The sequence below is a fragment of the Carcharodon carcharias genome, chromosome 9 (genome assembly GCF_017639515.1).
Source record: "Carcharodon carcharias isolate sCarCar2 chromosome 9, sCarCar2.pri, whole genome shotgun sequence".
Lineage (NCBI taxonomy): Eukaryota > Metazoa > Chordata > Chondrichthyes > Lamniformes > Lamnidae > Carcharodon > Carcharodon carcharias.
This window is the reverse complement of record NC_054475.1, coordinates 19,643,355-19,668,723: the sequence shown is the minus strand read 5'-3', so window position 1 is coordinate 19,668,723 and position 25,369 is coordinate 19,643,355. Positions and strand designations below refer to the sequence as shown.

Here is a 25,369-nt window from a genome sequence, read left to right as displayed (position 1 = left end):
CAGCATGGGATGCTCTGGGGAGAAGCTGGGATCCACTGGGGAGCAGTGTGGGATCCTCTGGGGGATGTGTGGGACCTTCTGGGGGAAGCGTGGAATTTGTGTTCATCATTAGTTCTAACTTGTAAATATTTTTTGCAATTAGGATTATCCAGCTGAAGACAGTTACTGATTAGAGCAATATCGGGAGGCCCGGAATATTCCAGAACCTCGGCATCCGCCTCTGCTTCTCATTTATGAAGTTTGGCCTGTAGGTCTGCCCAATGCCGAAAAATAGTAAAGTTACGCAGAGAGAGCACAGCAATGACCCGGTCACAGAATCTGTTGCCGACCTACTCGCTGGGGAAGAACCTGTTGACTACAAACACAGTGTACTGAATGTAGGAGGAGTCCCAGTGACGAAGGACAAGGATGGAGAGAAAGCAATAGAGAGTGACGATCGGCCAGTCTGGAACAATAAGCTACAGTACATCCTGGCACAGATTGGCTACTCGGTGGGCCTGGGAAATGTCTGGCGTTTCCCCTACCTGTGTCAGAAAAATGGTGGAGGTAAGGAGAAGATTCTGGAATCCATACACCTTCTGAGGGTTTTTAACTGGAGCCAAGGGCCACAATTCCACACATCGTGGAAATGGAAAGAAGGTTGGGTCAGACTGGGAATAAAAATCTCTGAGCTGGTGTGGGAGGCTGAGGGCGAAGGGAGGTGAGGCTGAGGGAGGTGGGAGGGGACGCTGATAGAGGTGAGGGGGAGATAGGAGGAGGCTGAGGGAGGTGGGAGGAGAGGGGGAAGGGAGGCTGAGGGAGGTGGGAAGGAAGGCAGATGGAGTTGGGAGGAGAGTTGGGAGGGGAGGCTGAGGGAGTTGGGAGGGGAGGCTGAGGGGGGTGGGGAGGAGACTGAGGGAGGTGGAGTCTCCCATGACTTAGAGTCCTAGAGAATGGTTTAGTCTTGGGAGCAATGCAATGAGTCAATTTGAATGAAGTGGGGGAGGTGGAGGGAGGGAGTGTGTTGCCCAGGGGCAGAAAGGGAAGAATTGTGGCTTGAAGAAATAAGAGGAAATTTTGGAGAAGGAATGGTCATAATAATATTGATAAAATAGAGATGCTAGTAAAGAACGAAAGAAGCTGGATCTACGGAGGGTTGTCCATTAGAATGTTGTTAGTTACTATCCACATACGGCTAATTGGTAATCTAGATGTGGCTGATTGCATTTTAATTAGTAAACAAAAATGAGTCATTGTGCTGGTCATTTGATCTCAAAACTCATCTCTCAGTATCTGTGTTTATTGGTAAAATGTTACAGCAATAAATCGGCTGTGGATGTTTTTCATCATCTGTGCTTTACTTACTAGGTTATAGTTTTAGTCATTTGCTAAAATAGTGTGTAACATGGGTGCAAATACTTGACTTAGCTCCATAGAGTCATCAGCAACATTGTCTGGATAGGGTGCCTGTCCTGATCAGCACGCACAATTGAATAACTGCTCCACGACTGCAGAGGAAAGCAAGGTCAACCAATAATGACCAGTTCCAACAGGGCAAAGGGCAAGCAACATCCAGGTACATTTTGTGGGTATGTTTTTGGGTGAGGGGGTGGCAGTGGCATTGGAGAAGGGAAGGAAGCAATGTGTGTTTGGGATGCATTAGTGGGGTATTTTTTTAATGATGGGTGAAACTTGTTGGTCTGGAATAAGCCTTTTCAGTTCTGGGCAGTGACTGCTGAGTTAAATTTCACATTGGATTGCTGCTCAACTCCAGACAAAGAGGGCAAGATTTTTCTGTGAACTTTCGTTAGGATCAGTTGGGGATTAAGAAGGTAGTGTGTGGGGAACATCACTCACCTGTGATTGTCCCTGAATTAACCAACCAAGGATAGTGGCAGGCTCTCAAAATTGGAAGCCTCCTATTGGAAGTAGCCCCAGGTTGTCATAGCAGGTGGGAGAGAGAGGGCACTCCAAGATGAAGTCACCCTCTCCCTCCAACTTATTTCAAATTTAAGATTGAAGAAAACATTCTGGGGGTTGGTGGAGGATGAGCTGGGAGTCCTCTACGGAGCAACCTGCAGCTGTCCTGAACCCAGATGAGCAAGCAGGGCCTCTAACTCTGCCTGGAGTGCTGGGCCCTGGCCTATCACCACCAGGCAGCTGCCCTGTCCCCCTTGTTAGTGGAGACCTGGAGAATGACTGAAAAATCCCAGTTTCTGACAACGCACCTTAATCAGCCCTTAAGCAGCTCAGTTGGCTACCTGCAACTTGTGGGCAGGTAACCCTGCTGCCCCCTCCACCCACACACACCCCCCCGCCCCGCCCATGCACATGGCTACAAATTACTACTATAATAACTTTTTAACAAATCCCCAAATTAATCACCACCATCACTAAGTGGTTAATCTCCACTAAGGCAACAGTAACCCATAGACTTTAAATAGACACGAGGCAAAGCACCTTTGACCTTATGAATTCCAAATGAGGTTTTTTTGCAAATTGGTTGGAGGCTGGTTAGGTCTCAAATGCCCCTACCTTACACACACAAACTCCTTTCTTTATATACCTAGCTTTCCCTTTGAATGTAAATTTTCCATTGCATCACTAGGTCTTGTAAACTTCAGCTCTTCTAACAATAAAACCCCTTTCATAGCACCAATTTTATTAGTAAGCTGAGAAAATAAGCACATTGTTTGGCTTCTTCTAGCAGGTGCAAGATTATACCCGCAGTCTCGAATAGTTTATTCAACAAATGCATATGTACACTTTATCTTACTCTTCTCCTTACTGTTCGCCCAGTTAACATCTCAAAACTACTAAACATCAAACACCCAGACTAAAATAAAAATACCTGGAAAAACTCAGCAGGTCTGACAGAGTTAACATTTCGAGTCTGTATGACTCTTCAACAGAACTAAGTAAAAATAGAAAAGAGGTGAAATATAAGCTGGTTTAAGGTGGGGGGGTGGGGGTGGGGGTAGACCTGGATAGAGGGCCAGTGATAGGTGGAGATTGCCAAAAGATGTCATAGACAAAAGGACAAAGAGGTGTTGAAGGTGGTGATATTATCTAAGGAATGTGCTAATTAAGGGTAGAAAGCAGGACAAGCAAGGTACAGATAGCCCTAGTAGGTGTAGGTGGGGTGTAGGGAAGGGATCGAAATAGGCTAAAAGGTAGAGATAAAACAATGGATAGAAATACATTTAAAAATAATGGAAATTGGTGGGAAAAGAAAAATCTATATAAATTATTGGAAAAGAAAAGGGGAGGATCGGAAAGGGGGTGGGGATGGTGGAGAGAGTTCATGATCTAAAATTGTTGAACTGGATATTCAGTCCGGAAGGCTGTAAAGTGCCTAGTCGGAGGATGAGGTGCTGTTCCTCCAGTTTGCGTTGAGCTTCACTGGAACAATGCAGCAGGCCAAGGATGGACATGTGGGTATGAGAGCAGGGTGGAGTGTTGAAATGGCAAGTGACAGGGAGGTCTGGGTAATGCTTGCGAAGAGACCGAAGGTGTTCTGCAAAGTGGTCACCCAGTCTGCGTTTGGTCTCTCCAATGTATAGGAAACCACATTGGGAGCAACAAATGCAGTAGACTAAATTGAGGGAAGTGCAAGTGAAATGCTGCTTAACTTGAGAGGAGTGTTTGGGCCCTTGGACGGTGAGGAGAGGGGAAGTAAAGGGGCAGGTGTTGCACCTTCTGAAGTTGCATGGGAAGGTGCTATGAGAGGGGGTTGAGGTGTAGGGGGTGATGGAGGAGTGGACCAGGATGTCTCGGAGGGAACGATCCCTGTGGAATGCCGCCCGGGGGTGGTGAAGGGAAGATGTGTTTGGTGGTGGCATCGTGCTGGAGTTGGCGGAAATGGTGGAGGATGATCCTTTGAATGCGGAGGCTGGTGGGGTGATAAGTGAGGACAAGGGGGACCCTATCATGTTTCTGGGAGGGAGAGGAAGGTGTGAGAGCGGATGCGTGGGAGATGGGCCGGACACGGTTGAGGGCCCTGTCAACCACTGTGGGTGGAAAACCTCAGCTAAGGAAGAAGGAAGACATGTCAGAGGAACTGTTTTTGAAAGTGGCATCATCAGAACAGATGCGACAGAGGCAAAGGAACTGAGAGAATGGGATGGAGTCCTTACAGGAAGCGGGGTGTGAGGAGCTGTAGTCGAGGTAGCTGTGGGAGTCTGTGGGATTCGGTAGGCTTGTAATGAATATTGGTGGACAGTCTATCACCAGAAATTGAGACAGAGAGGTCAAGGAAGGGAAGGGAAGTGTCAGAGATGGACCATGTGAAAATGATGGAGGGGTGGAGATTGGAAGCAAAATTAATAAATTTTTCCAGGTCCAGATGAGAGCATGAAGCGGCACCGAAGTAATCATCGATGTACCGGAGAAAGAGTTGTGGGAGGGGGCTGGAGTAGGACTGGAACAAGCAATGTTCCACATACCCCATAAACAGCCAGACTAGCTGGCTTTAATCCAATTAAGACAGACACAGACACGCACCTTAGACACAGATTCCCACTAGAATTCTATTTTAAAAAATAATTTCCAATAACATTATACACATTAATATCTTTACGACACAGCCAGTGGTGTGAAATTCTACATCCACTCACCTGTGTTCCCATACCTGACTCTTAAAATTCCAAGATACTGCGGATGCTGGAGATCTGAAACAAAAACAAAAATAGTTGGAAAAACTCAGCAGGTTTGACAGCATCTGCGGAGAGGGATACAGTTAATGTTTCGAGTCCGTATGACTCTTCATCAGAACTAAGGAAATATAGAAATCAGGTAAAATATAAGCTGGTTGAGGGGGGTGGGGCAGGTAGAGCTGGATAAAGGGCCAGTGATAGGGCAGGGAAAGGTGCACCTTCAAATGGACCCAGCGCTGGCTGGAACTTTGAGGTGATTAGTTTCCGCTACTGGGACAAAGCCCTTGAATCCAGATTCACTGATGAGTCATCGACACAAATAGGCCCTTTGGAGACTGATGCTGACTCATGCCTGTTTCTCACTGATAATCTTTTAAATGAAAACCAAATCAACAAAATTGGGATAAATCAGGCACAGCCCCTAATTCAGGTCAGCTGTAAAACCAAGGACAAAAATTTAAAGGAACCTTACAAACTTAAAATCAAAATGTGATTAAAGGGGTCAACAAAACACCCCAGTCCCCGCGGTGCCCACCGAGCACGGAAGGCCTCGATAGTGCCAGCAGACACCGCGTGCTCCCTCTCCAGGGACATCCGGCAGTGAACATAGCCGCGGAAGAGGGACAAACAATCGGGCGGGACTCCCCTGTCGATCGCCCGCTGCCTGGACCTGTTAATGGCCAACTTGGCCAGGCCCAGGAGCAGGTTCACGAGGAGGTCCTCCTCCTTTGTTCCTCACTGATGCTGCAGACAGGAGCCCAACAGGAAATTGGAGTCTGGATTTATTGCTGCTGCTACAGGCAGGATAGAAGAAGGGGAAGATTGCGATGGAGGCCCCAGGCTCGCCAAAGGGAGGAGCTAAACCCTCAAAACTGGGGCTCCCTGCAGACACACAGGATGAGGTGCACAGAGATGTCGTGTGTAGGTGCCTTACAAGACCAAGGGTGTACAGAAATGACATGTCTTATGTGCAGATGAGTGAGAGATAGTGTCAATGATGCCTCTGTATGTCCGGGGATCTGGTGATTCAAATTTGCCACATTCTCCAGGAATTGGTGCCACTTGGACTGGGGGTTGGGTTGGGGGGGGTGGGGGGGGTGGGGTGGGGTGGGGGGGGGGGAGGTGGGGTTGGGGTGGGGTGGGGCGGTGGTGGGGGGTCCATTGCCAGTGGCTGTGAAAGTAACGGCTGCTCTGAATTTCTACGCCAGTGGCTCTTCCTGGGCTCCATTTGGGATTTCTGTTTGTTCTCTCAAGTGTCCACACACAAATGCATTCATGAGGTCACAAACATTATTTTTACCAAGGCCCACAATTATGTCAACTTTGACAAAGATCAAGCAAGCCAGGGCGCTTGGCGCTGGGCTTTGCTGAGATTTCCGAATTCCCCCGGATGCAGGGTGCCATCGACTGCACTCTTGTGGCTATAAAAGCTCTCTGGCAACAGGAATTCTAATACATCAACAGGAAAGGCTTCCACTCACTCAATGTACAGCCGGTCTGTGACCATAAGAAACTGATCCAGCAGTTTTCTGCCAGATATCCAGGAAGCATCCATGACTCATACACCTTGAGTAGATCACAGATCCCAGACATCTTCAAGGGCCCACACAGGATCCAGGGCTGGCTCCTCAGTGACAAAGCGTACCCACAAAGGACATGGCTGATGATGTCCATGCGGCAAACTCAGAATTCTGCTACCCGAGCATTGGTGGAGCAGACCATTGGCATCTTAAAGATGCAATTCCGATGTCTGCACAGATGTGGTGGAGCACTCCATTACAGTCCCCGGAGGATCTCACGCATCATCCTGTCTCACTGTGCATTGCACAACCTGGCACTGCAAAGTGGGGAGGACTTGCCAGATGCCAACATGGAGGAGCTGCACGTCTCCTCCAATGAAGAGCACGTTGGAGGCAATGAAGGTGATGAGCTCAAGGAAGCCGAGACAGGAGCAGAAGAGGCCATTGCACAGGCCAGGCGAGGCAGGTATGCACGTGGGGCCCTGATAGCCACCAGATTCCATGAGGAGGATGACGGGTTGCATGAGTACCTTCTTGGACCAGAGCACTCCGTCATGGGCCAGTGTGAGCACCAGCATTGCCATTCATCTCATTCCACCCAGGCACTTCAATCTGAGAGTGAGTAATTACACATCAAGCCCACATTTTCCTGATCCTTTGAATAATGATGAAGCCTTGGGAGCGTGTGTCCTTGATGAGATGAGGCACTAACTAGAGTAGGGAGTCTTGGCTTCAAACGTCAAAAGGTCCTCCCTCTTCAAGTGTCTCTTCAACATCTCAGATTTAGCTCCTGGCAGCCTACAAGAGCCAGGAGCTAAAACAAAAAATGCTGTAAAAATTCAGCAGGTCTGACAGCATCTGTGGAGAGAAAGACAGAGTTAACGTTTCGAGTACGTATGACTCTTCTTCAGAACTAAAGGGAAGTAGAAATGTGGTGAAACAGCCAGGAGCTGTTCCACTATCCTCAGTGGGCTCATAGCTATTTGCCTTCAGCCTGACAAAGCCCCTCAAGGAGACCCGTCTCCAGCAATGGAACAACACATTCTGTGTAATCACGATGGTGAAACTGATCGGTGACGCTTGGGCCAAGGCAGCCGAGGGTGGTCCGCAGTTGTGGATCTAATCAGAGATGACTCAGCCCTCTGTGTCACCACCTTCTCCATCACATTAACATCCGGCACTGTCAGTTAGGGAAGCAGGCCTGTGTGGCCACAGTACAAACAATTACAGGATGAGAAACAATCAAGGTTGTAGATTCGAGCACCAGGGCAATACTTTGGCCGAGAGGGTCGGAGCTTCGGCACCTTGAGGTGGCAGGGTCCTCCCACTTATGGTCAGCTTAGCTTGGAAATGCAGTTGGCAGACAGGCGAGTACATGAGCTCTGAGTGTGGGCTCAAGGCATGAAAACCCTGCTGGAAGACAGAGAGCACACGGAGTTGCACGATATATGACCCTTCTCCATGCTTTAACACATCTCTCCTTGTACACTACACTGTCACCTTTCAAGAATGCAGATGAGATGGGAGAATACCTCACTCTCACACAGACCAGAATAAACATGACATGACCCTGCGAAGCATGTGAAGATGTTCCTTCCACAAGCACACTCAACACAGATCATCATAAAAAGGAGGCATACACAAGAGGAGATGTGAAATGGGAGTGATTCTGTTTACACTTGTGAACATTATATACATGTTGTGAACATCCATGCCACCATTGTGCTCCTAAACTTTCTTGATCTTCCTAGCTCTATCGCTACATCTGTGTGCATCCCCGACATCTGCAGCTGTTGTCTGTGATGACTTTGGCAGGCGTCCGCTGGAGCGCCAAGACCTGGAGGGCCTTAGCCTGCTTTGGATGTCCTGCTGTGGGGCCTTTGGACCTGGAGGTAATGGGGTCACAGGAAGAGGGTATTGGGATCGGCTGGGGACTCCTGGAGTCACCTGTGTGGATGGCCCCGGGATGTCCAGCTGCTGGTCCTCCTCCCTCTGGGTCCCCGAGGGCCCCTGGCTGACCCCTGGCTTGAGGAGAAGGGGCAGCTGGAGTGAGATCTAGGTGTCCTGCCTCTCTCTTGCATGACCACTGATGGATGTCACCAAGGGCCTCAATGGAGTGCAGCTACAGGACTGATGTCCTGGACCCTTTGGTGGTTATGGTGGCCGCCAACCTGCCAGTGTTCACCTCGGTGCTATCGATGTCGACACTATCACCTCAGACTGAACACAGAAAGACTCATTCGAAATAGGAGCAGGAGTAGGCCATTCGGCCCTTCGAGCCTGCTCTGCCATTCAATAAGATCATGGCTGATCTGTTTGTGTTTCGATTTCCACATTCCCATCTACTCCCGATAACCATTGATTCCCTTACCTAACAAGGATCTATGTACCTCCCCCTGCCTCCATCATCTGTTGCAATCTGAGGAAAGCAGCTGATATCCCTTCCTGATGTTCCTGTGATTGTGCTGCAGCTCCACCAACTGAATTAGGACCGAGTCAGGAATCAAGTCATCTGACTCAGACTCAGTAGAATCCTGGCTGGTGACCTCAGATGTCCCTGCCTCCACTGACTGTGGACCAAATTGTGTGCTGTGCTCACCAGCTTGTGACCCTGGTCCTACTCTGGAACCAGGTCCCACCAAGGTGTGTGTCTGCACTGGTGGAGCGTGTGGGTGAGCGCTGTGACGCATCTGCTGTCCTCAGGATTCTCATCTGTGGTATCAGCAGGGCTCGAGGTAAGAGTCTGGCTGGCTGAGGCTATTGGGTGTTCGGCTGAGGCTCCTACGAAAGAAAATAGATAAATAATGCATAGCAGGCGACTCTAAAACAGAGCAATGCACTCACAGTTTGGCTGAGGGATGAGCTGGTGCAGGATCCCCACTTGGGTGTTTGCCGCCAACCTCACCATTGCCACAGGCACGGTCCACGACCTCTGGCCAGCTCAATGGCTCGGTTATCGAACTGAGAGAGGGCCTTGAGCTCCGGCATTCCACCCCCAGTCTGGGATCTCTCCCTACGATTGTGTGCCATCCTGTCCTGCGTGAAGACAGATGAGGAGAGTGGGAGCAAGACACATGCCAGGGCAGGTAGAAAGAGGGATGAGGTCCTGCAACAAGAATTTAGGGAGCTAGGTAGCAGATTAAAAAGTAGGACCTCAAAGGTTGTAATCTCTGGATTACTCCCTGTGCCACATGCTAGTGAGTATAGGAATAGGAGGATAGAGAGGATGAATGCGTGGCTGAAGAGATGGTGCAGGAGGGAGAGCTTTAGTTTCCTGGATCATTGGATCAGTTTCTGGCGAAGGTGGGGCCTGTACAAGTCGGACGGGTTGCACCTGAACCAGAACAGGACCAACGTCCTTGCAGGTAGGTTTTGCTAGTGCTGTTAAGGGGGGGTTTAAACTAATTTGGCAAGGGGATGGGATACAGAGTGGAGGTACAGTAGTGGGTGATGCACAGCCAAATATAGAAGAGAAACTAAGTCAGTCTGGAAGGCAGAGCAAATATAGACCTGTTAAGGCACAAGGGAATAATGCAAGACTGGATTGCATCTATTTTGACACAAGGAGCCTGACAAGTCAGGCAGATGAATTAAATATGTTGATTAACACATGGGAATATGATATTGTTGGTTTCACAGAATCATGGTTGAGGGAAGGGCAGGACTGGCAGCTCAATATTCCAGGGTATAGAATCTTAAAGCATGATGGGTCGGTGGGGGTGGGGGGATGTAATAGAGGAGGTGTCATTGCACTATTGATCAAGAAGTCAATTACTGCAGCAAAGAGGGATGGTATCTTAGAAGGTTCCTCAAATGAAACCATATGGGTAGAATTTAACAACAAAAAGGGATCAATCACTTTGCTGGGAGTGTACAATAGGCCTTCAAACAGTCAGGGGAGATAAAGGAGCAGATATGTAGTCAAATCTCAGAGAAGTGTAAAAATAATAGGGTAATAATAGTAGGGGATTTCAACTTCCCCAATATTAATTGGGATAGTCTTAGTTTGAAAGGTTTAGAGGGGGTGCAATTCTTAAAGTGCATCCAGGAGAGCTTTTTGAGCCATCACGTAGAAAGTCCTACAAGAGAAGGGGCGGTACTTGACCTAATCTTACAGAATTAAGTGGTAGAAATGTCAGTGGGAGAGCATTTGGGGGATAGTGACCATAACTCTGTAAGATTTAAGGTAGTTATGGAAAAGAACAAAAATGGACTGGAAATAAAGGTCCTGAATTGGGGGACTGCCGATTTCAATACGATAAGACAGGATCTGGCCAAAGTGGACAGGGAGCTGCTACTTGTAGGAAAGTCTACATCAGAAGTCATTCAAAAAGGAAATAGTGAGAGTTCAGGGCCGACATGTTCCCATAAAGGTGAAGGGTAAGACCAACAAGTCCAGGGAATGCTGGACGTCAAGGGATATAGAGGATTGGATAAGGTAAAAAAAGGACACTTATGGCAGATACAGAGGGCTGAAAACAGCGGAAGCCCTCGAGGAGTATAGAAAGTGTAGGGGGGCACTTAAAAAAGCAATTAGGAGAGCGAAGAGGGGCATGATAAAACACTGGCGGGCAAGATAAAGGAAAATGCCAAGGCATTTTATAAATATATTAAGGGCAAGAGGATAACCAGGGAAAGAGTAGGACCCATTAGGAACCAAAGTGGCAATCTGTGCGTGGAGCCGGAGGACGAAGGTGAGGTTTTGAATGATTACTTTTCATCTGTGTTCACTATGGAGAAGGATGATGTAGGTATAGAAATCAGGGAGGGGATCTGTGATATACTTGAACAAATTAGCATTGAAAGGGAGGAAGTTTTAGCGGGCTTAAAAATGGATAAATCTCCAGACTCAGACTCAGGCTGCTATGTGAGGCAAGGGAGGAGATTGCAGGGGCTCTGACACTAATTTGCAAATCCTCTCTGGCAGATAGTCAGCATGGCTTTGTCAGGGGGAGATCATTCCTAACAAATTTGATTGAATTTTTCAGGAAGATGACTAGTTGTGTAGATGAGGGTAGTGCACTTGAGGTAGTCTACATGGACTTCAGTAAGGCTAATGACACAGTCCCGCATGGGAGAATGGTCAAGAAGGTAAGAGCCCATGGGATCCAGGGCAATTTGGCAAATTGGATCCAAAATTGGCTTAGTGGTAGGAGATAGAAGGTGATGGTCGAAGGTTGTTTTTTGCAATTGGAAGCCTGTGTCGAGTGGTGTACCGCAGGAATCGGTGCTTTCTGTTTGTAGTGTACATTAATTATTTAGATGTGAATGTATGAGGTGTGATTAGTAAGTTTGCAGATGACACGAAAATTGGTGGTGTTGTAAATAGTGAGGAGGAAAGCCTTAGATTACAGGAGAATATAGATGGGCTAGTAAGAATGGCAGAGCAGTGGCAAATGGAATTTAATCCTGAGAAATGATGTATTTCGGGAGGACTAACATGGCAAGGGTATACACAATAAATGGTAGGACCCTAGGAAGTACAAAGGATCAGAGGGACTGTGGTGCACAGATCCCTGAACGCAGCAGCACAGGTAGATAAAGTGGTTAAGAAGGCATATGGGATTCTTTCCTTTATTAGCCGAAGCATAGAATATAAGAGCAGGGAGGTTATGCTGGAGCTGTATAAAATGATAGTTAGACCACAGCTGGAGTACTTGTGTGCGGTTCTGGTCGCCACACTATAGAAAAGATATGATTGCACTGGAGAGGGTACAGTGGAGATTCACCAAGTTGTTGCCTGGGCTGGAGCGTTTCAGCTATGAAGAGAGACTGCATTGTGTGCCTGACCTCTTTTGTGCAGTTTTGGTACTGACCACTGCTGCCACCATCTCCCAAGCTTGATTGCTGAGCTTGCTGGACCTCCTGCGGCCAGAGTGGGGGTAAAGGACATTGTGGCGGGCCTCAACTGCGTCCAGCAGGTGTTCCGGTGAGGGCTGCCGTCTACTTGGCTTTTGGGGCCACGTCTTCAGTGGAGCAGTCCTGGGTGACAGACATTGAGAACGTTGTGCACTTTTTCAATCCCGCCCTACTGGGTTCTCCAGCCAATGGCTGTGCATTGTTTAATGGGGATTGAGGAAACCAAGAGAGCAGATATAGAAAATAAAGGGGAAAATGACAAGGATTCCATAGCTGGGTCAGCTTAATGTCCCAATGCAGCCTGTTTACCCAGCATTGTACCTTGTTCATCACTGTCCCTAACATACAAAGTTGACAGGTCAGCATCTATCTATCCAAGGGTAGGAATCTCATATTGTTCATTTCTTTCGATCTCAGGATGTGAGTGACATGGGCAAGATTGGCATTTATTTAGATTTTTGGTCTGTCAGGGAATCGAAGGATTATGGGGAATGGGCAAGGAAATGGAGTTAAGATCTTGGGCTGGATTTCAGGATCCTGTTGCCGAGCTGAATTCTGGCTCATGCACCAGACTCCCAGCAGCAGGACCCTGGAAGCGATTTTTGAAGAGCTGACCAATTAAGTGTTCACCTGCAGGAGCTCAGTCTGATTAAGCACGGCGGGTGTGCTCCAGAGGCTGGAGGGCCAATAGGAGGCCCATTAATATCGACACATTGGTAGCTCCACTGTCAAAAGGTGAGAGCTGTCAATGTAGGTAAGTGAAAGAGAGAGCACTTTAAAATGGAGCACCCTCTGAAGACTTTTCAAAAGTTTAAGTTACAAAGAGCTCACAGCTTCCAAACCGTTAGCATATAGGGGGAAATGCCTCCACTGGACTGTCAATGGCTGCAGCAGTCACTTCTAGTTTTCATGGGTGTGAGAGGTGGGTGGTGTCTCCAGCTGGACGGATGACTACCCTTGTCCATGTTTCAGCCTCAACAGAGGGCCCGCACACTGACTGGAAAACTCCAATTGGCATTGGCAGAGTGGCTTTGATATTCCCTTTAACTGTCCGTATTGGGTCCTTGCTGCCTGAGGACAGGTAGCCATCACCCCTCCTCCCACCCCGAACCTGCCTTCATAAAAACAGCCAGGAGGCAGGACCATGGTGGCAAACTGGCATGCCGAGCAGTCGTGAGAAAATGTCGTTTTATCCATGTTCAGCCTGCCTTCTGCTGCTGCAGCCGAATGAAAGATTCAAATACACAATTCTCTCAACGCTGATTCAGTGCTTGAATGGGAAAACATTTTCAGGTCAATGGGGATAGAGATTAATTGCATAACTAAAGAGCTGGCCCAGGAAAGACAGGCAATTCTATGAAAATGCAGACGTTAGAAGATCAAACCATGAAAAGGTAAACAGCATTTTGAACTTTTTGTTGAATACCAATAAACAGGCAACGATGAATTGATATAAGGCAAAAGCAATACTGCGGATGCTGGAAATCTAAAATAAAAACAGAAGATGCTGGAAAAACTCAGCAGGTCTGACAGCATTTATGAAGAGAGAAACAGATTTAACGTTTCAAGTCCGTATGACTCTTCAGAGCTGGAGCTGAAGAGGAGTCATACAGACTTGAAACATTAACTCTGTTTCTCGCTCCATAGATGCTGTCAGATCTGCTGAGTTTTTCCATAATTGATATAAGACATTGGCCAGGCACTTGGAATTTCAGTTTTGAGCCCGTGATAGGAAGGACGTGAGCCAGAGAGTGGACAGTGTAGATTCACCAGGGTGATGCCAGGCAATAGAAAACCAGAATTATGAGGAGACATTGGAAACACAAGGGCTATTTCTACTAGAACAAGCAAGAGTGAGGAGATTTAGTTGAGGTGTTAAAATTATGAAGGGTTTCGATAAAGTGAATAGGGATAAAGTATTTTTCTGGGTGGGGATCAGTGACGAGGGCATTAATTTAAAATTATCATTGAGTGAGGAGACAGCGAGTCAGAAAAATGTTTCTACTCTTCTACTCAAAGATATGAAATTCTTTGTTAGAGGGAAAGGTTGAGACAGAGATGAATGGAACTTTTTACTAGAATATTGAATAAATACCTGAAGCAGCACAAGAAACAGGGCTATGGGAGAGTGGGACAGTGGGATAACTTTGAAGTTTACAGGGCAATGGGGAGACGGTAAAAAGAGGGGAAGATTTTAGTAGGAGATGATTGTGGGAGTTGTTCACCATTTTGCCGTTCCTTCCTTTGTTCTCTATTGCAGCTGCTACTACTCTCGTTAAACTAGGTCAACTTCTCATCATATGCTTTTCTGCAACCTGCAATCTGAAACTGAGATTTCCTCACTGTCGGGTGTCTGAAATAATTTCCTAACCTTCTGGAAACAATTTGTGCCCTAGTTGTTCTGCAGCAATACTGTTGAAAGGTTTTGTGCTGATTTCTGTCACTCATCTGTTTGCATGCTCTTGTTGGGGCTGTATTTGCAGCATTACCAGGCTGAAATGTGTGCTCCTGTTCCACTGAATTTAGCTACAGGTGCTCTCTCCCCATATCCTTCCCTATTCTTCATTTTTCTATATTTATCCTGTTCCACTTTTAACTGATGTCACATTTAATAATCACAGATGGAATTTAATCCAGCTCATTGAGTCAGGAAACATGGCACCCAACCCACTTAATGACAGGAGAAGCGCTGCATCAATCTGCCAATGGCAGGTGACTCTCCCACAATTAATTTGGATTAATAATGAATTTAAAGGATCTCACCCTGACGCTGCTGGTATTAACCCAATGGTAGGTGGGGCACTTGCCATGTGAGAGCATGACAGCAGAACCTGGCGTATTTGCTTGTGGGCTCTTGGGTTTGGGAGAGGGGGTGGAGGTGGCGCATCCCTTGTTCAAAGATACTGAGTGCCTGATCAAAGAACCAGGCATCGGGATGGTGGGCCCTTTGAGAGGCAACCACCTGCTAGTGACCCACTTCACTCCCCTTCTTTGTGACCACCACCCTGTGAGACCCCTCCCACCATCACTCACCTGTGCCTGGGTCTCTCCTCAGTTGGAATTCTCTGGTGAGAGTAATGCCAACAGTAGCCACCAGCTGCCCAGAGCAGTGGCAGTGCTGAGTACAGAGGAGCTGTTGGTCTCTTGATTTGCCAGCAGCTCCTGGTAGGCGGGACTTCAGCCCCCAGAGCCCTTGATCCCAGGATGAAGCCTGCCGCTGGCCTGTTAAACGCCTGAGAAGCACAAGATGTGGCAGGCCTTCCTGGAGAGAGGCAATGCAGGGGTCGTGCCAGTGGCGGAGATTCCTGTCGTCCCCGTGAGATTCTGCCCAAGGACACAGGCTGAAGATGAGCAAAGAAGTTAGAAGATGCTCTTAATCCATAAGGGCTATTATTAATAAGGGGAATATTTTACAACATGTGGGCCTGGATTTAATGTGGGCAGTGGTGGGTGGAGTCTCACCCACTGGTTAGGGAACTGATGGGATCCCTACATCGTTTCTGTGGGGGAGGTCCAATCAAATTATGTACCTGTCAGGTGCTTAACTGACGGCGTCTGGCCTTTCCCAGAATTTAGGACCCTGGGGGTGGAAATCCCGCCCATAGTGTTGCCAGCCAATCAGAGACCAGCAGCTCTCCATTGCCAGCAGCGCCACTGGGAGTGGTGGCTGCTATTGGTAATGCTCCAGAGATCTCATCAGGGAACCTCGCTGGATTCCTGGACATGTGTGAGTGAGCACAGGGTGGGATTTGTGGGGAGGGAGTTGTGGATGGGCATCAGAGGCAAAGGCTGGAGTGTGGCTTTCAGTGCCCCCCCCCCCCTTTTCAAAGCATGATCCCTTGATTGGGCACAGAGTGCCTGACTACATGGGACCTCAACCCTCCAAGGGCACAGGCAAACCTGATAGGGGGGCATGGGAGAGCCTTGCAACTCCCATTTAATACCTGAGCCACCACTAACTTCCTGTGGGCTCAGGGATAATTGGTGTCAATTGGCTCATTGAGGAGCCTATTTGACATCCCTCTATGAGGGGGTGAATTTCTCATATTTGCATCAGTTGCCCACTTAAGGGCCTCAATTGGCAGCGTGGTGGGAAGGCTGCCCCGGGCCTTCCCACCCTGGACTTGATCAGGGTGGAGGTGGGAAGGTAACGGTCTCCCCGCCTGCCGCCATCCTGCACAATTAAATGGCCACCAGCCGCCAAACCTAGACTCATAGACGTTTACAGCACAGAAGGAGGCCATTCAGCCCATCGTGGCCGTGCCAGTCAACAAAGATCTGACTACACTAATCCAATTTTCCAGCACTTGGTCCATAGCCCTGGAGGCTACGGCAACATAAGTGAATATCCAAATACTTCTTAAATGTTACGAGAGTTTCTGAGACTTGCCTTGGCGGTGGGCACAGGTTTTCACCCTTTCCTGATTCACCAAGCACTGGAATTAATTTCGCAATGTACTCCTCCTCTACTGGTTCTGTGCCACACTCCGTGCTGTAGTCGTCCAGCACACCCGAAACAGACTGACCATGCAGATCGAGATCCTAATGCCGATTTAGGTCCAGTCACAAAATTGGGCATCTGCCTTGTCAGCTGTGGTCAGTTTTCTGACTGTAGAGCGATCAAAGCAGCAACAGTCATTAAGAGCTGGATTGAGCCTGAGGACAGCTTATCTGAATGTTGAGCCAGAAGAAACAGGCTTAGATTTTACTTTGAACATTTTATCCTAGTGTTGCTGCTCTCAGTCTTGGTGCTCTGTCACTTGGAGCTAATGAACAACTATTAATTTGAACACTAACCTGCTTCATGCTTGTCTGACTTTCTGTTTTAGTGACTCTTTTGCAGTGCCAACAGAAATTGATTTAAATTCGTAAGTTCAAGCACCCCGGCCTCCTGGTTAAGACAGCGGATAATGAAATCCGAGAAATCCTGGATGCACCTGTGTTTGATCCCTGGCCTGTGAATGAGCTAGTCTTCACCTTGGGCCTCATAGTTAGTTCCTGGACCACTTGTTTGGGAAAGGGAAAATTGGACATCATTCCTGCTCCTGAGGCTGTTCAGTAACCCTGGATGAGTGGGTTGTCAGATGAGGGCTGCGCTGATCTTTTCACCTACCTCCCCCTGGACCATGACCGCAACACTGAACATCAAGCCATTGTTTTCAGGACTGTCACTGTCCTCATCTCCTCTGGAGATCTTCCCTCCATGGCTTCCAACCTCATAGTCTCCCAACCTCGGACTTCTACCTCCCACCCAAAATCCACAAAATGGCTGTCCTGGCAGACTGATTGTGTCAGCCTGTTCCTGCCCCATGGAACTCATTTCTTGCTATCTTGACTCCATTCTCTCTCTCCCCTTGTCCAGTCTCTTCCCACTTACATCTGTGATTCCTCTGGTGCCCTACATCATATCAACAATATCCAGTTCCCTGGCCCCAATCGCCTCCTCTTCAGCATGGACGTCGAATCCCTCTATACCTCCATCCCCCACCAGGATGGTCTGAGGGCTCTCCGCTTCTTCATTGAACTGAGGCCCGAACAATCCCCATCCACCATCACTCTCCTCCGTCTGGCTGAACTTGTTCTCACACTAGACAACTTCTCCTTAAACTTGTCTCACTTCTTTCAAATAAAAGGTGTGGCCATGGGTACCCACATGGGCCCCAGTTATGCCTGTCTCTTTATGGAGTATGTGGAACATTCCTTGTTCCAGTCCTACTCAGACCCCTTCCCACCACCCTTTCTCCGTTATATCAATGACTGTTTTGGTGCTGCTTCATGCTCTCGCCTGGACCTGGAAAAATTTGTTAACTTTGCTTCTGATTTCCACCCCTCCATCATTTTCACATGGTCCATCACTGGCACTTCCCTTCCCTTCATTGACCTCTCTGTCTCAATTTCTGGTGATAGGCTATCTACCAATTTTCATTACAAGCCTACCGACTCCCACAGCTACCTCGGCTACAGCTCCTCACACCCCGCTTCCTGTAAGGACTCCATTCCATTCTCTCAGTTCCTTCACCTCCATTGCATCTTCCGATTATGCCACTTTGCAAAACAGTTCTTCTGACATGTTTTCCTTCTTCCTTAACTGAAATTTTCCACCCACGGTGGTTGACAAGGTACTCAACCGTTTCCAGCCCATCTCCCGCGCATCCGCCCTCACAACTTCCTCTCCCTCCCAGAAACATGATAGGGTCCCCCTTGTCCTCATTTATCACCCCACCAGCCTCCGCATTCAAAGGACCATCCTCTGTCATTTCCACCAACTCCAGCATGATGCCACACCAGACACATCTTCCCTTCACTCCCCCTGTCGGCATTCCGTAGGGACCGTTCCCTCTGGTCCACACCTCCATCACTCCCTACACCTCAACCTCCTCCCACGGCACCTTCCTATGCAACTGCAGAAGGTGCAACACCTGCCTCTTTACTTCGCCCCTCCTCACCATCCAAGGGCCCAAACACTCCTTTCAAGTGAAGCAGCACTTGCACTTGCCTCAGTTTAGTCTACTGCATTCGCTGCTCCCAATGCAGTCTCCTCTACATTGCGAGACCAACTGCAGACTGGGTGACGGCTTTGTGGAACACCTTCAGTCTGTCCGCAAGCATGACCCAGACCTCCCTGTTGCTTGCCATTTCAACACACCACCCTGCTCTCATGCCCACATGTCTGTCCTTGGCCGGCTGTAATGTTCCAGTGAAGCTCAATGCAAACGGGAGGAACAGCACCTCATCTTCTGATTAGGCACTTTAAAGCCTTCCGGACTGAATATTGAGTTGAACAACTTCAGATCATGAACTCTCTCCTCCATCCTCACCCCCTTTTTGATCCCCTTTTTTCTAATAATTATTTATATATATTTTTTCTTTTCCCACCTATTTCTATTATTATTTTAAAAACTTATTTCCACCCATTGTTTTATCTCCACCTTTTAGCCTATTTCAATCCCTTCGTCCCACCCCACCCCTTGCTTGTCCTGCCTTCTATCCTTAATGTCACCATTAGCACATCCTTTAGTCCCTATCGTTACCGTCAACGCTCCTTTGTCCTTTTGGCAATCTCTCCTTTGCCTCCACCTATCACTGGCCCTCTATCCAGCTCCATCTGTCCAATACCCCCCCTCCCTTAAACAGCTTATATTTCATCACATTTCTATTCCTCTTTCGTTCTGATGAAGAGTCATATGGACTCGAAAGGTTAACTCTGTCTTCCTCTTCACAGACGCTGTCAAACCTGCTGAGTTTTTCCAGCAATTTTTGTTTTTGTTTTTGCTCTGATCTTTTCACCGATCTCTTTGCTGCTAGTTATTTGCAGCAGTTTGTGTATTCCAAATCTGTCTCAATGAAATGCCAACTGCTTATTGCAGAGTCCTGACCTTATACACTTGTCATGAAAGAACATTCTTTTAAATACTGTTATGCAATGATAATCATTAACAGTCCATTATCATCAACAGGGGAATCTTGGGCTTCTGGAATTGTTTAATGTTCCACTAGGTAGGAATTCTGTTTTGGATTTCCATTAATCAGAGTGAATGAATATCCAACATTGCTAACACCAAAACAAAAACAGAATTACCTGGAAAAACTCAGCAGGTCTGGCAGCATCGGCGGAGAAGAAAAGAGTTGACGTTTCGAGTCCTCATGACCCTTCGACAGAACTTGAGTTCGAGTCCAGGAAAGAGCTGAAATATAAGACATATTATATTTCAGCTCTTTCCTGAACTCGAACTCAAGTTCTGTCGAAGGGTCATGAGGACTCGAAACGTCAACTCTTTTCTTCTCCGCCGATGCTGCCAGACCTGCTGATTTTTTCCAGGTAATTCTGTTTTTGTTTTGGATTTCCAGCATCCGCAGTTTTTTTTGTTTTTATTGCTAACACCAACCCCAGGAGCTCCCTATGAAAGGATCAGTGACAGTGTTAAATGTTAACACTGAGGGCAATTACCCTTCAAAAGAATTCAACTTATCCTACTAATTTAGGGATGTTTGGGTCCATTTAAATAATTAAATACTGAACAATTTGGCAATAAAGTACATCAATAATAAATTAGCATCAATTTGCTACTCCAGGATGGAGGAAGCAGAGAGTGTTTGATGCAACTTAAAGCAGCAAGGGGTTAATATTCTAAGGAGGGGAGGATGGGCTGGTGAATTCTGTGAAACAAAGAAGAGGGGAAGGCTGTCAGTCTGGGAGCCCGACAGCTTAATGTGACCTCAGACTATTGGTGCTAGGATTCATTTTAAATCAGTTCTGCCTCCGAGCTCCTGATGTGGAGGGCAAGTGCTTCAGTGAAACTACACAGCCCCCTCTCTACTGGGAAACTACACAGCCTCCTCCAACTATGGGGAAATTACACTGTGCCCTTCCCCACAGGGAAATTACACCCTCCTCCATGGGGAAATTACACTGTACCCTTCCCCACAGGGATGTTACACCAACCCCCCCCCCCCACAATGGGGAAATTACACTGTACCCTTCCCCACAGGGATGGTACACCACCCCCCCCCCATGGGGAAATTACACTGTACCCTTCCCCAAAGGGAAATTACACCCTCTCCATGGGGAAATTACACTGTGCCCTTCCCCCTGGGGAAATTGCACAATCCCTACCCTGGGGAAATTACACAGCCCCCTCCCACTTTGGGGAAATTACACTGTGCCCTTCCCCCACAGGGAAATTACAGCCCCTACCATGGGGAAATTACACAGCTCCCCCACCATGATAAATCACACAACCCATCTCCACACCGCCCCCCCCCCCCCACCCCCGCCACCGCACTACAGGGAAATTTCACGCCCAACTCCCCCTTCATGGGGAAATTTCACAACCCCTCCTCCTCCCCTCCTGGATAGTACTGCTCAAGCTGTTCATTTCTAGATGAATGTGAAGTGCTCAGTTCGTCCCTGCATATACAGAGGTCCAGGCGCTCCTTCACCACATCTCCACAGAATCACAGAATCCTAACGGCACACAAGGAGGCCATTCGGCTCATTGTGTCAGCACCGGCTCTTGAAAAGAGCATTATGACCTCCTGCTAATGCCCTGCCTCTTCCTTGTACCCCTGTACTTTGTTTCCATTCAAATAATCATCTAATGCCCTCTTGAATGCTTCGACTGAACCTGCCTCCACCACACTTCCAGGCAGTGCATTCCAGACCTGAACCGCTCGTTGTGTGAAAATCTTCTTTTCTCTGCCATGTTGTTGAATTTTCCCTCCACCATCTTCGCCTGATCCAGTGTAACCTTTGTTGGGAACACCACCACCTGGAAGTTCCCCTCCAAGCCATCCTCACTTGGAAATACGTCATCGTTCCTTCACTGTCGCTGGGTCAAAATCCTGGAACTCCCTTCCTAACAGCACTGTGGGTGTACCTACACCACATGGACTGCAGCGGTTCAAGAAGGCAGCTCACCACCACCTTCTCAAGGGCAATTAGGCATGGGCAATAAATGCTGGCCTAGCCAGCAAAGTCCACATTCTGTGAATGAATTAAAAAAGAGCCAAGTCACATTTACACATTTAGAGACTGTGGCTAAACGTACTGAATAAATACAGAGATTAAATCAAACCCGTTAATCTTCCTCTCACTGTTATCAAGCGTAAGGTGCCTGATTAACTTACTGAATCACGGGCAGTGTGATGACTGTCACTTTAAGATCAGTTCAGCTGAGTAGGGGGGTCACGTGATTTGTTCAGCCACTGTGTGGCTAGCATGGGGGGAATAAATTCGAGGGAGGGATTCCCTAGGAAAAGACGGCTGTCTGAGGGGCTGGCTGGATACAAGCAGTCACGGAAGCTCTCGTATAAATAAAGTTTGTTTTGTTTGACTAACAACCCTCCCTGAGTGTGTTTCTACAATTGGCAATGAGGAAAAAACTATCCTGGCGCTGTCTCTCGCCTACGTCTGTAAGTATTGTGTTTACTCAACGACTGTGAGTAGGAAATTATATTACTGAGGTGCTGCTTTTCAGCCGGATGGACCCATGTGACTCCTCTGCAGAGGAATGGGGTCATTTGTAACTGGAACCTCCAGTCGTAATGCAATGCCTTAAGTTTAGTTTGCAAGTGAGAGACCCGGGGTAGTCGATTGCGACGTAAGTTGTGAACTCAAACAATTGTCAGAGCTTTGCAGTTTTGGTATGACCCTGAGTGATATGCTGCAGGATTGATTAGTCTGTGGCGTGTGCAATGATACCATACAATGTCGGTTGTTAGTGGAAGTTGATATCAATTTCAAATGCGTGATGGAGATTGCACTCGCTATGGAAAGCGTTGAGGCAGGTGCATTGGAGCTGCAGGGTGTGCAAAGTGGAGCCGTACACCAATTAGGGCAGGAACCGGCAGCCAAATCGGCCGAAGCCACTAGAAAAAAGAAAGCGGTTCCTGTCAGCTATAGAACTAAAAGATACAGCGGAGGTAGTCCAGTAGTGATTCCTAAGGTCTAATGTTATCGATGTGGGAGTAGCCACACTCCTGAATCTTATTGATTTTAAGGAGCTGAACGTTATTATTGTGGGGAAAAAAAACTCTTGAGACAATGCAGGGTGAGGTCCGAACTGGCAGCCAAATAGCCAATCCAACAAGATGTTACAAGTACACAGTGTGGAAGACCCTGGTACCAGTAAGTCTGATATTTACCCTTTTTGCAACCTCAAGGATGTTAAGCCAGACCCAATCACCATAACACTCTGTGTAAATGGGAAACCTCTAAATATGCAAGTAGATACGGGTGCATCAGTCACTGTGATGGGTGAGCACACATTCCAGTATTTGAGAGGGAGTGCTCACCCTTTAAATTTAGAGGACACTTCAGCCAAACTGAAAATGTACCCTGGAGAAGAAGTAAAGGTGAGGGGTACCACCATTAAACCTGTAGGCTATGGACAACAGTCTGCCCAGCTACCTATCATAGTACTAATGGGTAAAGGACCAAGCTTTCTAGGCCGTGACTGGTTCCAGAAAATAAAGTTAAATTGGGCTGACGTTTTCCAGATGAGGACAGGGGAATTGTCAGGATTGTTAAGATATGACAATGTCTTCAGGGACGAGTTAAGCAACATTAAGGGCTACAAGCCAAAACCTACATGAATCCGAAAGCAGCCTCATGATTTTTCAGAGCAAGACCCGTACATATGCCCTGCGTGAGAAAGTGGAGGCTAAACTAAAGAGGCTAGAAGAACTAGGTATTATCCAGCCGGTTCAATTTTTGGAATAGGCTGTACTCATCGTCCCCATCTTGAAGCCCGATAAAGTATCCGCATTTGCGGTGATTGCAAACAAACCATCAATCAGGCTGTAAAGCTGAACATGTATCCCCTTCCATGAATCGAAGATCTTTATGCAAAACTGGCTGGGAACCAGTCATACACCAAGATGTACATGAGTCACGCTTATCAACAGCTTGAGTTGGATGACAGTTCCTGAGGATATGTCACAATAAACACCCACAAAGGGCATTTTCAGTACACGCACCTGCCTTTTGGTGTCTCGTCGGCATGTGCAATATTCCAACGCACAATGGAGAGCCGGCTACAGGGGTTACCCCAGGTTGTGGTATACCTCAATGATATACTCATCACAGAGGCCACAGAGGCTGAACATATGACAAATTTAGAAGAGGTGTTAATAAGATTTCAGGAGGCCGGAATTCGTCTCAAGAAAGAAAAAGTGCACTTTTCAAGCCAGGGAGGTGACTTACCTGCATCCCAGGATCAATGCTCAAGGGTTACTTCCTGTCAAAGAGAAAGGGCTGAAAAAGAAGCACCTTCCCCCACTAACATGTCTGAATTTAAATTGTTTCTAGGATTGGTCAATTATTACGGGCGGTTTTTGCCAAGTCTATCCACTGTGCTGGCCCCTTTACACACCCTGCTAAAGAAGCACCTCTGCTGGCCTTGGGGAACTCCTCGAAACAACTTTCAACAAGGTGAAGCAATTGCTGCAGCCTTCAGGCCTACTTGTATACCCCGACCTATCATAGGAACTAATACTGACGTGTGCTGCCGATCCACGTGGTGTTGGGGCAATGTTGTCCCATGAAATGGCTGATGGCTCAAAGGCTGATAGTTTTCTTGACACATATCCTATCAAGGGGCTGAAAGGGGCTATTCACAAATCAAAAAAGAGGGCCTATCAATAGCTTGCAGTGTCAAAACTTTCCATCAATATCTACATGGGAGACATTTCACTTTTGTTTATGACCACAAGCCGCTGTTGGGTCTTTTTCAGGAGAACAAGGCCAATAGCCTCTGTGAGGATCCAGAGGTGAGCATTGAGCCTGGCCACATACGACTATATCTTCGAACACTGACCGGGGGTTGTATTGTGAATGTGGAAGCCCTGAGTCGCCTGCCCTTGAGAGAAAGTATTACATGTGCACCTATTACTCAAGAGAAAGTATTACATGTGCACCTATTACTCAAGAAATTGTCTTGGCCTTAAACTTTTTGGATACACTACCATTCTGTGTGAAACAAATCAAAACTTGGACCAGTCGGGATCCATTGTTATCCAGAGTATGAGATAAAACCCTTACAGGATGGGGAAATGAGGCAGTTTCAGAGGACATGAAACCCCACTCCATCCATAAACATGAACTTAGTTGACAAGATGATATTGTGCTATGGGGAACATGAGTGGTCGTTCCTGTGCGGGGCAGGGAGCTACTCCTGATGGAACTACAGTGGCCATCCTGGTATCTCAAATGAAAATGTTAGCCAGGAGTTAGTACGGTGGCCCGGAATCGACATTGATATTGAGAACATGGTAAGGCACTGCCAACAGTGCCAGTTGCAGCAAAACCTGCCAACCACAGCTCCATTCCACCCTTGGGAATGGCCTGGGTGGTCATGGGTCCGCTTCCCTGTCGATTTTATGTAGGACTATTTATGGGTATGATGTTCCGCCTCATAATTAATGCACACTCTAAGTGGATAGAAATTTGAGGTGAAGACACCGACATCAATGGAGACGATCAAATCTGCGGCACTGTTTTGCAACTCATGGCTTGCCTGAAGTAATCGTGTCCGATAATGGGGCAGTGCTCACAAGTGCGGAGTTTCAAAACTTCACCGCAAGATGGTGGCAGATCATGTCAGTGCAATGAAGTGCACGAGCTGAAGAGTTTAGTACAGAAGAAAGAAGAGGCTGAGAAGCAGCTGAATGGCTTGAAAATAGAGCTTTTTGAAAATGCTAATGCAGTACCCAAACTGCAACAGCAGGTGGCTGTGTGGAGTGAACAGATGGCTTTGAACGAATGGAAGCTATCTGAGAACCCAGAAGAATCCTAGGGGCAGAATTTTGCCTTCGGGCTTGGCGAAGGCGAACGGTAATGGCTGCAAAACAGACCGC

The 25,369-nt window shown here is 47.6% G+C and overlaps 1 protein-coding gene across 1 annotated transcript in view; it reads left to right on the top strand.

Moving 5' to 3' along the window:
* Positions 1-260: 260 nt before the first annotated feature.
* The window catches only part of slc6a17 (solute carrier family 6 member 17), a 69,883-nt gene continuing 44,774 nt past the window's right edge, over positions 261-25,369 (top strand). Inside the window, exon 1 of the mRNA XM_041195676.1 lies at positions 261-546. Within this exon, the coding sequence (XP_041051610.1) occupies positions 261-546 (286 nt within the window). The remainder of the gene's footprint in view (positions 547-25,369) is intronic.